Source organism: Elephas maximus, chromosome 3 (genome assembly GCF_024166365.1).
Source record: "Elephas maximus indicus isolate mEleMax1 chromosome 3, mEleMax1 primary haplotype, whole genome shotgun sequence".
In the NCBI taxonomy this organism is placed as follows: domain Eukaryota; kingdom Metazoa; phylum Chordata; class Mammalia; order Proboscidea; family Elephantidae; genus Elephas; species Elephas maximus.
The window spans coordinates 135,537,627-135,552,628 of NC_064821.1; the positions used below are offsets into that span (position 1 = coordinate 135,537,627).

Below are 15,002 nucleotides of genomic sequence, written 5' to 3' on the forward strand. Positions count from 1 at the left end.
CAAAAGAAGTCCAAGGAAACACGTTTTGGTGTATTTATAACACTCAAGTTTGAAGAAAATTTTTTCCTCATGGAAATACTGAGAGTCTGATTGAATCCACATAGTCAAAGTGTAAATATGCTAAAATTGCTAAATAAAAATAAATATATAAAACTGTTAGATTAAGGCCCTACATGACATATTGATAATAATGATAAATGTTGGATAGAAAATTCCAGTGCTACATAACTAAAGATATTCATTGTAGAGGAAGAGTTGGTATATTTCTTAATAACCAGTCTCCTTTTGGATTAATTCTTGTTTCAGTGACCCTGAAATACTCCTTAAGTATCTGAGCATAAGTGCCAGAAAACTAAAAGCGCAGTGAACTTCAAAACCAACCTTTAGTTCCTTTCTAAGATAAGCTTATTCTTACGAAATGTTTGACTAAATAATGGATATTAGGTGATAAATACCTTTATCATAACATGAGTCAACCTGAAAATTTACATAGTAACTTTGAGTGGTAAGCTCATTTGAACTGGCAACTTTGCATTCTTGATTTAAAAGAAGGTCTGCTGGTTCAAGGAGGGCTGACAGATGGAGACTGAGAGGCATGAGAAAGGAAACTTGCTGCAGAGCTTGGCAGAAAAGTGAGAAGAAATATACCTCTTTTTTTTATTTCCTTTCTTTCATTCATCAGTTATTGAGGGTGTAGTTCTATTAAATGATTATTGAACCAAAGGAATGCTAAAAGAATGGATATTGAGCTACTTTGACATAACCTCAAACGATGACAGCAATGGTAAGTTTTATAGATTCCTTATACATGTAAAATTTATTTCCTACTTGTAGTTTGTAAAAGAAGTAATAAAAGAGACTAAAATTGTGTCCCTCTACTCTGATGGAGGTAGATGTGTGTTATCTTAGGAACACTAGAACTCCTAAAATTTTGGAAACTCTAGAAAAAGAAGAGTCCCTGTATGGTGCAAAAGACTAATGTGCTTGGCTGCTAACCAAAGACTGAAGGTTCAAGTATACCCCCCAAGGCACCTAGGAAGAAAGCCCTGGAGATCTACTTTCAAAAACTCAGCCATTAAAAACCCTATGAGGCACAGTTCTACTCTGACACAGATGGGGTTTTCATCGGCTGGAGTTAACTCAACAGCAACTAGTATTTGTACAGAAAGAACAGATGAAGGAAAAGGCAAATTGAGGATTCTGTTAGACATATAGGAAGTTCTGGTGGCATAGTGGTCAAGAGCTACAGCTGCTAACCAAAAGGTTAGCAGTTCAAATCCACCAGGTGCTCCTTGGAAACTCTATGGGGCAGCTCTACTCTGTCCTATAGGGTCACTATGAATCAGAATCAACTTGATGGCAACAGGTTTGGCTTTGGTTTTTTATTGGACATAGAACGGAGCCCTGGTGATGCAGTGGTTAAGAGCTTGGCTGTAACCAAAAGGTCAGCAGTTCGAATCCATCAGCCACTCCTTGGAAACCCTATAGGGCAGTTCTATTCTGTCCTGTAGGGTTGCTATGAGCTGGAATCGACTTAACACCAATGGATTTTCATTAGACATCTATGTCTTTCTACTTTTTTCAGAATCCATCTCTCAATTTTGTTCTCTCTCATTTTTCTCCTTCTCCTCCCCCCACCCCTTGCCTCAACAATTACAATTTACCGAGCACTTTTGATGTGTCCACCACTATGCCAAGCACTTTACGTTTACTTTCTATATATATTTTGTATTGTTTTCCCCATTCTGCATTTGAAGGGAGGTTATGAAACTTGCCCAATGTGCCACAGTAAGTATAAAATATATATGACTATTTAACAGAATGTGAATTAACAATGGCTTTTCTTTTACTTATGTGAGATTATTATCTTATGAATTTTAGAAACCATATTTGTGTACTAAATATTATTTTATTAATACCACATATGTATAATAGTTTGCAGTGGTTAAAGAGATCAGCTGCTAAGCAAAAGGTCGGCAGTTCAAATCCATCAGCTGCTCCTTGGAAACCCTATGGGGCAGTTCTACTCTGTCCTATAGGGTTGCTATGAGTTGGAATCAACTCGATGGCAATGGGTATGGGCATCATGTGCCAGGCACTATTTCAAGTATTTTATATGTATTATCTTATTTAATCTGCTCGACAACTCTATAAGGTAAGTATCATCTCTATTTTACAAATGAGAAAAATGAGAGACATAAAGTGTTGAAGTGTTTAAGTCACCTAGTAAGTGGGAGGCCAGAATATATATCAGCAAGTCTGACTCCAGAGACCACCATTCAGGGCTGTTGCCCTACTCTGAGTGTGCAGTGAAAATAGCTCCCCATAGCATTCTAATGAAAAACCTTAATTATGATATCTGTTCCAACCTATTTATAGCTGCCTTCCTCTATGGCCCGTTCTATTCCAAAATACACAGGTCTGCAGTGGGTGGGTATCTATATCCAGACATTCACAAAACCTTATGTTTTTGTATGCCAGTAGGAAGAAGTGAAACAAAAGGCTGTTTTCACTCTGTAGGTCACTATCTACCTAATGCCAAGTACCGTTCCTTTCCCATTTCTATTCTAACCAAATTAAGTTAATCAACCTCAACAAAAAGCAAATCTGTGGTTAGGACACAAGAAAATCGGATTTTGAATGGAATCTCAAGAAGGCTGTTAAGACAACATATGGAGATTTAATACATTCCAGCTGTGCAGAGAAAGACACGAAAGAACTGCACTTGATGTCTGGTTTGATGTCTACCAGAAAAGCACTAAGCATAGTAAACAAGTAAGTCTTCAAAAAAAAAAAAAAAAAAGTCTTCAGGATAGTCTTTATATGGCATAAACATACCCTTAGCCAACCAAACCCTAAAATCACTGTGACAACCACAGAAATGCAAAAGAAACTCACACTAAGATTCAGTTCACTCTCCACTTAAAAACGGTAAAAAAAAAAAAAAAAAAAAGAGTTGGTCCACTCAAATCTGTAGATTGGATGGGGGAAGAGAGGTAGAAAGTTGTATCACTAGGCCCTTGAGATATCAGGAATAAGAAGCCTGTCCTGGTCCCATTGCCCACTCTACACATTCAAGCACATGCTCTGAGTCAGAAAGACTTCCTCTGGAATCCCAGCATTGCTACTGAGCAGTAAAGCAGAGTAATAATTAATAATAGTAATGGGATCGTTGTGGGGGAAAAAAGAAATGTGTTATAAAATATTTAAATGCGGAGGTAATTACAATAACCAACTGTTGCTGAGCATTAAGTTAGTTAACGTAAGTAAAATAGTCAATAAATGATTATACTACTAGTAGTTGTGGTCAACGGTAGCATAGTTTGGCAAATGTTCGCTGACCACTTTGTATTTACAAATTTTCTAGAAATGAATATCTCCTAACAAATCAGTTACGCACCACTTAATGACCACAGTGTTTTCACAGTTAAAACAAAAAATGATTTTGGTTGTTTCTCAAAGTTATCATGAATGTCGCCTCTCTTTTTTCTGGAGATAAATAAAATAGAAAGCAAAAACTGACTCCAAAATACATTTTTCAACCTTTAAAATTGAGTTTTAGGCTCTTCTATACCCACCCTCAAAACAATAACATATAACAAAACTAGGCTGTAGAGCAGTTGTGAGAGAGTTGGTCAGTACTGACACACAGTCAGTTTTTCACTTACTTGTGAAGAATCACTTTTTCTTCACTGGAATCCATTTATTTATGGAAAACAGTATTCTATGGATTTTTTTTTTTTTTTTTTAATTTCCTGCGGGACTAATTCCTCCCAATCTTCTCATTTTCTTTCCCAATTGCTCAAATGCTTTTCAGCATTTGTTTGATCTCCAGGAAATTGAGATTGCACCTGCTACAGACACATGTATTGCTTTAAATGTCATGTCCAATAATCAGTAATCTTGAAAAATTGTGCCTCAGGGACTAAACAGAGTGTACTGCCCCACTTCAATGAAAGAGAAATCTGGCTTTGTTTCTCTATTTATATCTTTTCCTTAGGGATCATCAATCACCTCTTTCCTAGAATTCTCTTTAAAGGCTACGTGAAGCTTTTTGCTGAATCTTGAAAAATGGTATCTATCACACTAGTCAGTTTCTAATCTCACACCCTTTTCACTGCTTTATTCCTATTGGCCTTGTACACACTGTATTGAAAGCAAGAGATATAGTTTTACTTTCTTCTATGACATAAAGATATATTAAGCTCTTCTGGGAGAAAGAAGCAATAAGATGATCAAAAACTAAGTTCGCAAAGTATTTTGATATTTAAGTATGTATATAATGGACAACAACATATGTACCATTCTAATTTGCATTTACCTGTATTTCCTCATGCAAAGATCAGGGAAATAATAGCTATAAAAAAGGCTTTAGTGAACAAGTAAAGCCCCTGCAATTGTACAAAAACTCAGGTATGCATGTGTGTGTGTGTATGTGTGTGGATACATGTGTTTTCAGGGGAAAGGGCTCATAGCATTTATGAGATTTTCCAAGGGGCCTGTGAACCACCGAAGTTTATGAACTGGCCTGGAAACACATAAGGAAAATAGTAAATGTTATTCTGGGGTTTGGAAAAAAAAAAAAAATAACAGATAATCCACAGATAATTAAAAGGTTGCCTTGCACTAAATAGAATGAAAATCATTGAAAAGAAAAATTGTAACAGTTAAGTGGGGAAAAATAATCTCTCATTGGACCTCCTCGCTGTGTGTCTTCTTCACTAGACACTATACGTCTAATAAAGGAAGTATTTGAAATACTTACTTGTTCACCTTGGAGCCCTGGGAGCCCTGGATGTCCTTTGAGACCCTGCAAGGGAAAAGGTGAAGATATGCCATGAAAAGTAAACTCATATGTAAGTCAAAAACCTAAAGATAAGTTCTGAGTTGCCTTTAATCCCACCTTTTCGGTTTCTTTATCAATGCAAATTTAATTCTTCTTAAATTATTATTAAATTTAATTTCTATTAAATAATAAATTCTTATTAATAACTCTTAATTGAGTTGAATGCTTTTGAATGGTGTGTTATTATAAATAAAAATGGTAGCAAGCATTGAACAGAGAACAAAGGACAGTATTTTTTTATAAAAGGCTGATATCTAGCAATGGATCTGCTAAATTGGCTGGAGCTTTTTAAAAGTTGGTTTTAGTTCAATAATGATGAGAAAATGACCTCAGACATAATCTGTTCATAACTGCTGGAAAACTGGGCTATACTCTGGCAGTTTCTTTGATCTAAATCATTTTCCTAACACTCCATGAGTGAGCTAACGAAAATGAGAGAGGCTGCCCATAAGATTATCAAAAGAGGTTCCAGAAAGCTGTGTAGGGAATTAGTAACAAAAGATATTTTCCAAATAATATAACCAAAATCAAATCCTAATCTCTATTATTAACACCCTTAGTTATAAAACAGACTATATCCCCCCTCCTCTAGAAAGAATTTCTTCTAGGAGCAAAATGAAGCACGCTAAAAGAAAGGAAGGGAAGAAAGAAAGAAAGGAAGACTCTGGGGTTTATTTGCGTAGTTCTAATCGACTATCAGTGAATCAACCTACTATTTAGTGGGAGCTTTGGCACATATAAAAGAACAAGATGACAGAAGATTTTAAGCAAAATATGACTAAAAATCTGAAATAAATAATAGATTACGAATATCAAAAAGTTCCAATTATCATATGGCAAATTGAAGACAAGTTTTTAGGGCTTCAGAACACAGAGCAATGGAGTGAAATGAGTCATTCACTGAAGGTGTATCAGAAGAGATGAATTCAGATTTATGGATTAGAGACGGAAATGATGCTTTCGTTAGGCAATGAAAAAATTAGAAGAGATGCCTGTTGAGAAATGAGGCAAGGATTTCAGCAGGTTTTGAGATATTAAAACAACAGTAAGATGTTTAAATAGAGAGGTTTCATTGGAAACTAGAGAGAAGACTAAAAAAGTAAGAAGCAAGTTTGGAGACAAAGATTATTTTGTTACCTATAGCGTATATTTTTTTTTTATATATAGCATATCAGCAACTATGCTCTCTCAAGGAAGAGACAAAGGGAAAAATAAGAGTGGAGAGGAAAAGGCCTATTCTCTGGGAGCCTGGTTCCTTTGTGATTAGGCTATTAGAAAGAGATTGGTGAAGTAGCCATGAGAAGAAAGGGAAGAAACAAAAGAGAGAAAGAAGGAATGAAGGAACTTTACTGAGCTACTATGTCCCAGGTACTGTGCCAGCCCCTTCTAAAATTATTATTTCAGTTAATTCTTATGGCAATACTATGAAGTAGACTGCCTTAGATATCGAGTGCTGCTATAACAGAATTACCACAAATTGATGGCTTTAACAAACAGACATTTATTCTTTCACAGTTTAGGAGGCTTTAAGTCTGAACTCAGGGTCCAAGCTCCAGGGGAAGGTCTTTGTCACCAATATTCCCCTGATCTAGGAGATTCTCAGCACAGGGACCCCAGGTCCAAAGGATGCATGCACTCCTGGCTCTCCTTGCATGGTGGTATTAAGGTCCTCTTGTCTCTCTGCTCCACTTCTCTCTTTTATATTTCAAAAGAGATTGATTCAAGATACAATCTAATCTTGTAGATTGAGTCCTGTCTCATTAACATAACTGCCTCTAATCCTGCCTCATCAACATCATGGAGGTAGGATTTACCAACATGTTGGAAAATCGTATCAGATGACAAAATGGGAATTATGGCCTGGGCAAGCTGACACACATTTCTGGGGGACACATTTTTACAGATGAGGAAACTGAGCTCTCAGAAATTAAATGACCTGATCAAAGTCATGCAGGTAGAAAGGTAGGATCATGTTGGTTTGATAGCTTTATCAAGAAGTAACGTGTCCTTATATTTATTTTATATCCCCACAATTGTCTCCTTATACAGACTGTCCTCATTCCTATCAGTATGTTCAAGCTCATTAATTGTAGATCACCAATAAAATCCAAAAAAAGGAATTATACTTCATAAATCATGGGATTATCAAAGTTACACATTTACCCACTGCATCTAATATATCTAGTGCTTTAACTAAATTTTACTCTGAGATTTTAAATTTTCTTTTAGATAGTTAAAGATCAGGCTAATTAAAAAATATGGAACATATTCTGTCAATTGTTCAAATACTACTCAAGATTCTACAAATAAAAATGTCCACAAAGCTAAGTTTATTTATATTTTTATAATTAAAAAAACCCATTGTCGTTGAGTGGATTCTAACTCTTAATGACCCTATAGGACAGTGTAGAACTGCCCCATAGGGTTTCAAAGGCTGTAAGCATTATGAGAGCATACTGCCACATCTTTCTTCAGTGGAGCAGCTGATGGGTTCCAGCTGCTGACCTTTCGATTAGCAGTGGAGTGTTAAACCACTGCACCACCAGGGCTCTTTGTTTCCATAATAGGAGATAAGAAATGTTTCAAGCACTAAGACTGTGTGATGCAATGGCTCTGAAGTGAACAAGTAAGTATTTCAAATACTTCCTTTAGCAGACATACATTTTCCAGCAAAGAAGACTCACGGTAGGGAACTCCAATGAGAGATTATTTGGAGATGGTTTCCTGGGATGAGGTAGAAGCCCTAGGAAGGTGGGAGCTAGAAGTTTCTTGGGGGAGAGTCAGGAAGATGAGGAATGAAGAGCAGGGTAGGAGGCATACAGGTTAAAGAGACTCTCTTTCATGAGCCAATTTCTTCTTCATTTTTTTAAGAGTGGGTTTTTGCTGGTTTATTTTTATTTCTATGAACACTTGAGTCTAGCTACATGTTTCTCTTTCTTTGGCCACTATCTGTTTTCCTTAACAGGGTTTCTTTCCTCTCCAGTCTACCATGAAACACAGCGTGGTAGAACAACTTCTTTAGCTTACTTTTCCTGAATTACTTTATGATGGTGAATTAGGCATATTAATCTATTAATCATGGTATCTTCTGAATGTACACTTCGCTTTTATGGGACTCTTCCTCATCTGGAAACACTTATAGGGAGGCAGCACCAAGCAGCCATGATCTGTAGTCCATGAACTCACACCTGTCCTACCTCAGCCACAGGAGATGGCATTTGATCTAAGGGAGTTACAATATGAAGTCTGGTTATTAGCTTATGAGGTTTCTTGGAATGAAGAGTTTTGCCTAAATAGGGATAAGCTGAGCCAATCAAATTCTCTTTTTTAACTGTCAACAAACAAACAAAATCAAGTGCTTACCAGTGGGGGGCTAACTCTGGAAAAATTCACAAAGAGAGGTTAAGAGGAAGTATAGAGGCATTTAGAAGCTACAAGAAAGCCAACTTAGGGGGTTCAAACCCACACAGTGGTGCCACAGAAGAGAGACCTGGTGACCTGCTTTTGTAAAGATTACAGACAAGAAAACCTTATGGAGCACAGTTCTATTCTGTAACACATGGGGTCACCGCGAGTCAGAATCAAGTCAATGGCAGCAGGCTTTTTTTTTTTTTTTAATGTTGAGGACATAGATTACCACGCCTTTCTTCCCAGTTCAGTTTAGTCTGGAAGCTCCACTGAAACCTGTTTAGCATCACGGTTGCATGCAATTCACCACAGACAGATGGGTGGTGGGTGCACATGAGGCACATTGGCCAGGATACAGACCCAGGTCTCTGGCACCGAAGGTAAGACTTATACCATTGAACTACCAAGGCCTCACATGTTTCAATTTACGGGTGAGTTAACTCCAAGTCTCTAATAAAGTTTGTCAAGCGCTACAGAACTCATGTCATCAATGCCTTAAGAAATACACATAAAGGCCCATAACCATGCTTTAGCCGAAATGGCCAGAGAAAGCCATAGCAAAATTAAGAAACTTGGATGAAATGGCCATAGTTGATCAAAAAAAGAAGCCCTAAGCAAGAATTCAGAATGAGATGAAAATCAATAACCACAAGAATTTAGCACTTGTTGGGATAAAGCATTAAATTTTCTTAAGTTCCAACAATAAGAATTTTAATTGTGTTTTTAAAAAATACTAAATAGAAGAATGATCTCAGATAGCTGGAGAACTTGAGGACACTTAAATAATAAGATGAACATAGTACAACTCTCTCTACTCTACCCACCTCCCCTTCTAGTTGGTACTGGTTCATGCCAACTTTTGTCCCAAACTCTCCACAATTTTTATCCACTCAGGCCTAACCACCATTACGTAGTAATTATCTTTTATTTTTGGTGCAGGACCAGGCAATGTTTTATTCTGTTATACAAAAGTTCACCATAAATCAGAGCAGACTCTATGGCAACTAACAACAATATCTTTTATTTTGGTCCCATCAACCCTAAAGTCCTTCTCCACTAGCTCTCATATAGAGAAACAATCTCATAAACTAATGGTCAAAATGGCGCTAAATCAAAAAACCAAACCTATTACTGTCCAGCTGATTCCAACTTACAGTGACCAAAGTGACTAAAAACAGTTTATTCTTAGGAAACAGCAATCTTAAAAAGGACTTCTGGAAAATGGAATACTTTAGGCAAATGAATTTATCACTAATACTGGAATTTCAATCACCAGAGCCAGACTGAGGAAAATATTTTTTTGGATACATCTTTAATATTTCAGTGTGCCACAAATTACACTACTTTGGCAACCATCAGCTTGCTTTGGGGAGCTCAGTACTGCGTTGTCTTGTTCTCAGCTTCCCTACCATTAGTGGGAACAGAGATTGCAGAGGAGACGTAAGAGTGATGACTGCACAGCCCTTAAGCAGTAGCTGTTGCATTAGACTTTCAGTTCTATACTTGGAATGAGAACCACTTCAAACTAATCTGTAGCTTTGCAGATTTTTATAGAGAGAATGACAACATGATCTGTAAAGTTAACTGTAGAACAGTAGAACTCCCCATATTTCTTCCTTCAGGCACTGATTTTATGCAAATCTTGAGTTATTTTGTTGTTGTTATTATTCTTATTGACATTCAGTATTGCTGTAGTATTGCTGTCCTTATTTTAAAGTTTATAAAAATTGCATACTTTTTGAGTGATTGATAAATCACAATGCATTCTGTTCTCTTATCGTTTCCAACATTATACAGATTTTTACTGTGTACCTCCTATGTAATGGAAACATGTTTTTAAATAATTCATCAAAATAGAATAAGAATTCATACTGATTTACATTTATAAGTATTTATAATTATGGCTAAAACCATAGTAGTTAATATTTTTATTCATAAAATACTGTCATTTATCTTTCATAAAAATCTGTTTCAAAATTTGTGCATATTTCATAATTGTTTAGTCACTTTGATGACTAAGGTGTGCCTGACCCAAGCCCTGTCATTTTCAGTTGTCTCATACGTGTGTGAAAACTGGACAATGAAAAAGGAAGATGGAAGAATTAACACATTTGAATTGATGTATTGGCTAAGAATATTGAATATACCATGGACTACCAGAACAAACGAATTTGTGTTGGAGGAAATATAGCCAGAATATTCCTCGGAAGCAAGGATAGTAAAACTTTGTCTCACTTACTTTGGACATATCAGGAGGGACCAATCACTGGAGAAAGACATCACACTTGATAAAATAGAGGGTCAGAGAAAAAGATGGAGACCCTTAAGGAGATGCACTGACACAGTGGCTACAAAAATGGGTTCAAACACAGCAATGATTGTGAGGATGGCACAGGACTGGGGAATATTTTGTTCTGTTATACATGAGGTCGCTTTCAGTCAGAGCTAACTCGACAGCACCTAGTAACAACATACCGTCATGCTAAGATGTGCTTAATTGCTTCCATCTAGCTTATCCTCTTGATTTTAGAAAAAAATGCTTTGATTGATTTCACCAACGATGTTCTTACAATTTTAATTAGCAGGTTTTCAATTTTAATATAGCAACTTAACAACTATATTAAAAGCCAATTTGAAGATACATCTTGAATCCAAGTTCTGAATTATAACTCTTGTCTCCCATCCAACCCAGTGCACACTCTGTATCCAACTTTTCTGCTCTTTGGCAAAATTTAGATATTTAGTGGGAAGTGAAAATATAGCTCAGATCCTAGGAAACTAAGAATTACATGAACGCAGCTAAGCTGAAGCAATATAACTAGTCAACCTGGGGAAACAAGTAGTTTGGTAAAGATGTTAATAGTGAATTAAAAAAAAAAAATAAGGAAGACAAAAAAAAGAGGTAAAAAGAAAAAAAAAATACCAAAAAATCTACTGAAGAGGAAAGAAAATAGTGTTGCTTTTGTTTTGTTGTTTCTGTCTCAACAACAACTTTCAGAACTTTTTATACATTAATCTTTTTTTATTCGTCTCAACAGTTTTCATAGATTGTCAGTGTGCTCCACACAACTTTCTTGCAGCCATTTTAGCTTTAAATTCCTTGAATTTAAACATATTTAATTTAAATATATCCAGAACTTGTCAGAGGAAGAATTATGAAGTCATTATCTGTCATCCAATCCAATATTTGTTTTCTTGACTTTCATGAAAACATTTCGCTTCCTTTTGCATACATGCTTGAGATAGTCAAACATAACGAAATACCGATGTCTAACAAACATCAATTAATTAATGCAGAAGCAGTGTCCAAAGTTATTAACAGCACACTCATATGTGTCAAATAGGCCTGGATTTGAGTACTAAGTCTGCCAATTAATAGTTGTGTGGCCTTGGGTAAGTGACTTAACCCTTTACACCAAAGTTGCCTCATTTATTAAATACTGAACATAGTATCTGTCTCAAAGGGGGTTTTTTTTTTTCTAAGATTAAAAGTGAGAGTACTTAGGAAAAACTGAAATATCGTACATAATAAAATACCTACTTTTAATATAAGTAATAATAGTTATAAAAATAATTCATAAAATAGTTTAACAAATAAAAAGATATAATTAACTTCATAATATTTTAAAATACTGATGGGCCAAGACACATAAAACATGTACGCAGATCTTTGAAAGGCCAATATCTTCTGCTGTAAGTACAATTTCAAAGTTAAAAGGCAATATGCTTTAATAGTCAGAATCAATGTATTTTTTTTCTTTTCTCTCTAAATAATTTTTTCTATCTAGAGGTATCATGTCTCATCTACACAACAACCACTTAACATTTAATTAAGTGTTTTCCTTTCTGGATTGCTCATTTCATGAACCACAGGCATCACTTAAAGGCAGGCTTATCAAATTAAATTATATTTCTGAGGAAATGCCTTAGAAAGTAATTATTAGTTTGTTTTTCTTGGAAATGCAGCATCCTTGCCTAGGATGCAATAAATGTATATTTCATATCAAATAATTGAGACCATTTCTGTATTATAAGATATTCTGTTTGATGCTATATGTCAGTACAGTTTCCTCAGAGTATATACTGAGTAGCAATAAACTGATTCTTGACGTTATATCAAGACCAATTCTGTTAGAACCGATCACTCTGCAGTTTCGTGCCTCCACAGGAACAACCAGCAACCTCAACGGAATTATCAGTTTCTAACTACTGTCTAGGATGAAGACTAGTCTGAAGGCCATTAAGAATAATAATGTAGTCATGGGAAGGAAAATACTCTCATGAGATCAAAATCTTTTTCATCATTTTACATTTTAGCCCTTTAGCAGGGGTTATGAAGGAAAGCAAGAGAGCTCAGGAACCTTTCCAAAACCAGATAAATAGCTGATAATCCATTGCCATCGTGTCAATTCCAACTCGTAGGGATCCTACAGGACAGAGTAGAACTGCCCCATAGGGTTTCCAAGGCTGTAATCTTTACAGAAGCAGACTGCTGCATCTTCCTCCCGTGGCTGGTGGGTTTGAACTGCGGACTTTTCAGTTAACAGATGAGTGCTTTAACCACTGCATTACCAGGGTGAATATTTATTAAGGGCTTACTATTTGCCTGGTACAGTACTGCATGCATCATGTGGATTATCTCATTCCATCCTCCAACAACTTCCTATGAAGTGGTAGTATTTTCTACATTTTACAGATGAGGCACCTGAGGCTTAAAGAAGTTAAGCAACCTGTCCAAGATCACGTACCTACAAAATGGCCAGTGGGATTTGAACCAAGTAACCAGAGCCTTTATATCACCTCCAACCTAAATCTCCCATGAATAAAGGTATTTAACACACTAAGACACAAACACAGCACATTATTATGTATATTCAGATATCCATATCAAGTCAAATACTGACTGCCAATATTTTGGGGCCCTTCAGAGCTTGGCTGAAAACCCTGGTGGTGCAGTGGTTAAAGAGCTACGGCTGCTAATCAAAAGGTCAACAGTTCGAATCTACCAGGTGCTCCTTGAAAAACCTATGGGGCAGTTCTACTCTGTCCTATAGGGTCTCTACAAGTCAGAATTGACTCGATGGCAATGGGAAGAGCTTGGCTACTGACCAAAAGGTCAGAAGTTCAAATCCACCAGCCGCTTTTTGGAAACCCTATGGGGCAGTTAGCTCTACTCTGTCCTGTAGGGTTGCTATAAGTTGGAATCAACTCAATGGCAACGGGTTTGGTTTTTTTTTTCTTTTTTCTTAGAAAGAAATTATGGGTCTCCTTTATCCCCCTGCAGAAAAATAACAACTCAGCATTTAGAAAAAAAGACAAGTTGAACAGACAGGAAAAATTACACTTGTATTAATTCAGGAAGCTGCATGATAATTTTATGAAATAATATAATAGCTGTTAATGTTAGTACTTGTTTTTACATCAGAAAAAGCCTGGTTCTATGACCACTGTTCGCTACTGGCTATCCCAAACCCTCACCTCCACCATACTCTCATGCCTCACATTTGGATATATGCCATGGCAGAGATTATTATTTTCTAATAAAATAAAATAAATTTAAGATCCCCTAAAAAAATACAAGTTTACTACCTATATTCAGGTGAACCTCATTTTGCACATATAGAAGTTAAAAGGTGACTTCAAAGTTTTAGAAACATACTATTTCCCTAACATAATCAAAAGAAGGAAATTCTCCTCTTTATTATTCTATCAGTGTCTTTAACTCCCTTCTGACTATGTGTGAGTTTTATGAACATCATTAACTGAAAGGTTATTTTTCATAAGACAGTACATTTTCTGGGTACCACTTTCATGGATTAGGACAGCATCCTAATTTCCTTTTGCTAAGAAAAGCAATTAAAAACACTGGCTTTGAGGCTCAACTTCAAAACGAGATCGTAGTAGCTGAAGATCTCCCAGATCCATACAACATTCAATTACGTCCAAGTAAACCACATCTTACCTTATCACCTTGCATACCAGGGGGACCCATTAATCCAGAAAGTCCTTTATCACCCTATACACAAAACACAAATAGAGGTTTAATGTCATGAAAAAGAATTAAAAATTAGAGTTCCCTCGCTTCAGGATTGCATCTTGGACATGAAGCTTTTACTGCATTCATTTCCGACCTTCACAATGTGACTCAAGCCACCTTCTTTCTCAGACCTTTTTAGGCTTTATTTGAGATTCTCAGCTCCTATCTCTTCCAGTGCAAAATACTTGGGCTGTGCTTTCCCACCTCATGCCCCTGTTCCTTTTTCTTTTAATTTCTTTTCACAAGAATGCCCTTACTTTCACCAATTCCCATCAATGAAGGTCTACCTTGTTTTAAAAGCTAAAGTAGTTTTCCAAAAATTCTACAAGCACTTTATGAGGCAGCTGTGAAGGGATCAGGCAGTCTCTTTTTCCTGAGGAGCAGCAGCCTGCTCTGACTCCTAAGTGGGATTCTCAGGGCAGGACCTGTGGAGTGAGGTCAGCCAGGTTCACGTGGCTCAGTGGGGAAAGGGCACTTCTGCTTCCTGGACTATACTCACACCTGTACCCCAGGGGCACAACTGCAGCTTCCGCCTGCTTCCACCTTGATGAGGGCCTATAAGGCCATTTTGGGGAAGGAAGGAGAAAGTATACCCGTGAGGGGGAAGGAGTATCTGTGGCCTGTGACCTTAGAAGTGACAAGAGAAACAGAGGAGGCTGTGTGACATCACACACACACACACACACACACACACAATCAGAAACAGATGGT

General features: G+C 36.6%; 1 protein-coding gene across 1 annotated transcript in view; it reads right to left on the reverse strand.

Annotated features, from left to right (window-relative positions):
- The window catches only part of COL24A1 (collagen type XXIV alpha 1 chain), a 362,779-nt gene that overhangs the window by 314,702 nt on the left and 33,075 nt on the right, over positions 1-15,002 (reverse strand). Inside the window, exons 6-7 of the mRNA XM_049875555.1 lie at positions 14,217-14,270; positions 4,766-4,810 (exon numbers count right to left, since the gene is read on the reverse strand). Coding sequence (XP_049731512.1) covers positions 4,766-4,810; positions 14,217-14,270 — 99 coding nt within the window. The remainder of the gene's footprint in view (positions 1-4,765; positions 4,811-14,216; positions 14,271-15,002) is intronic.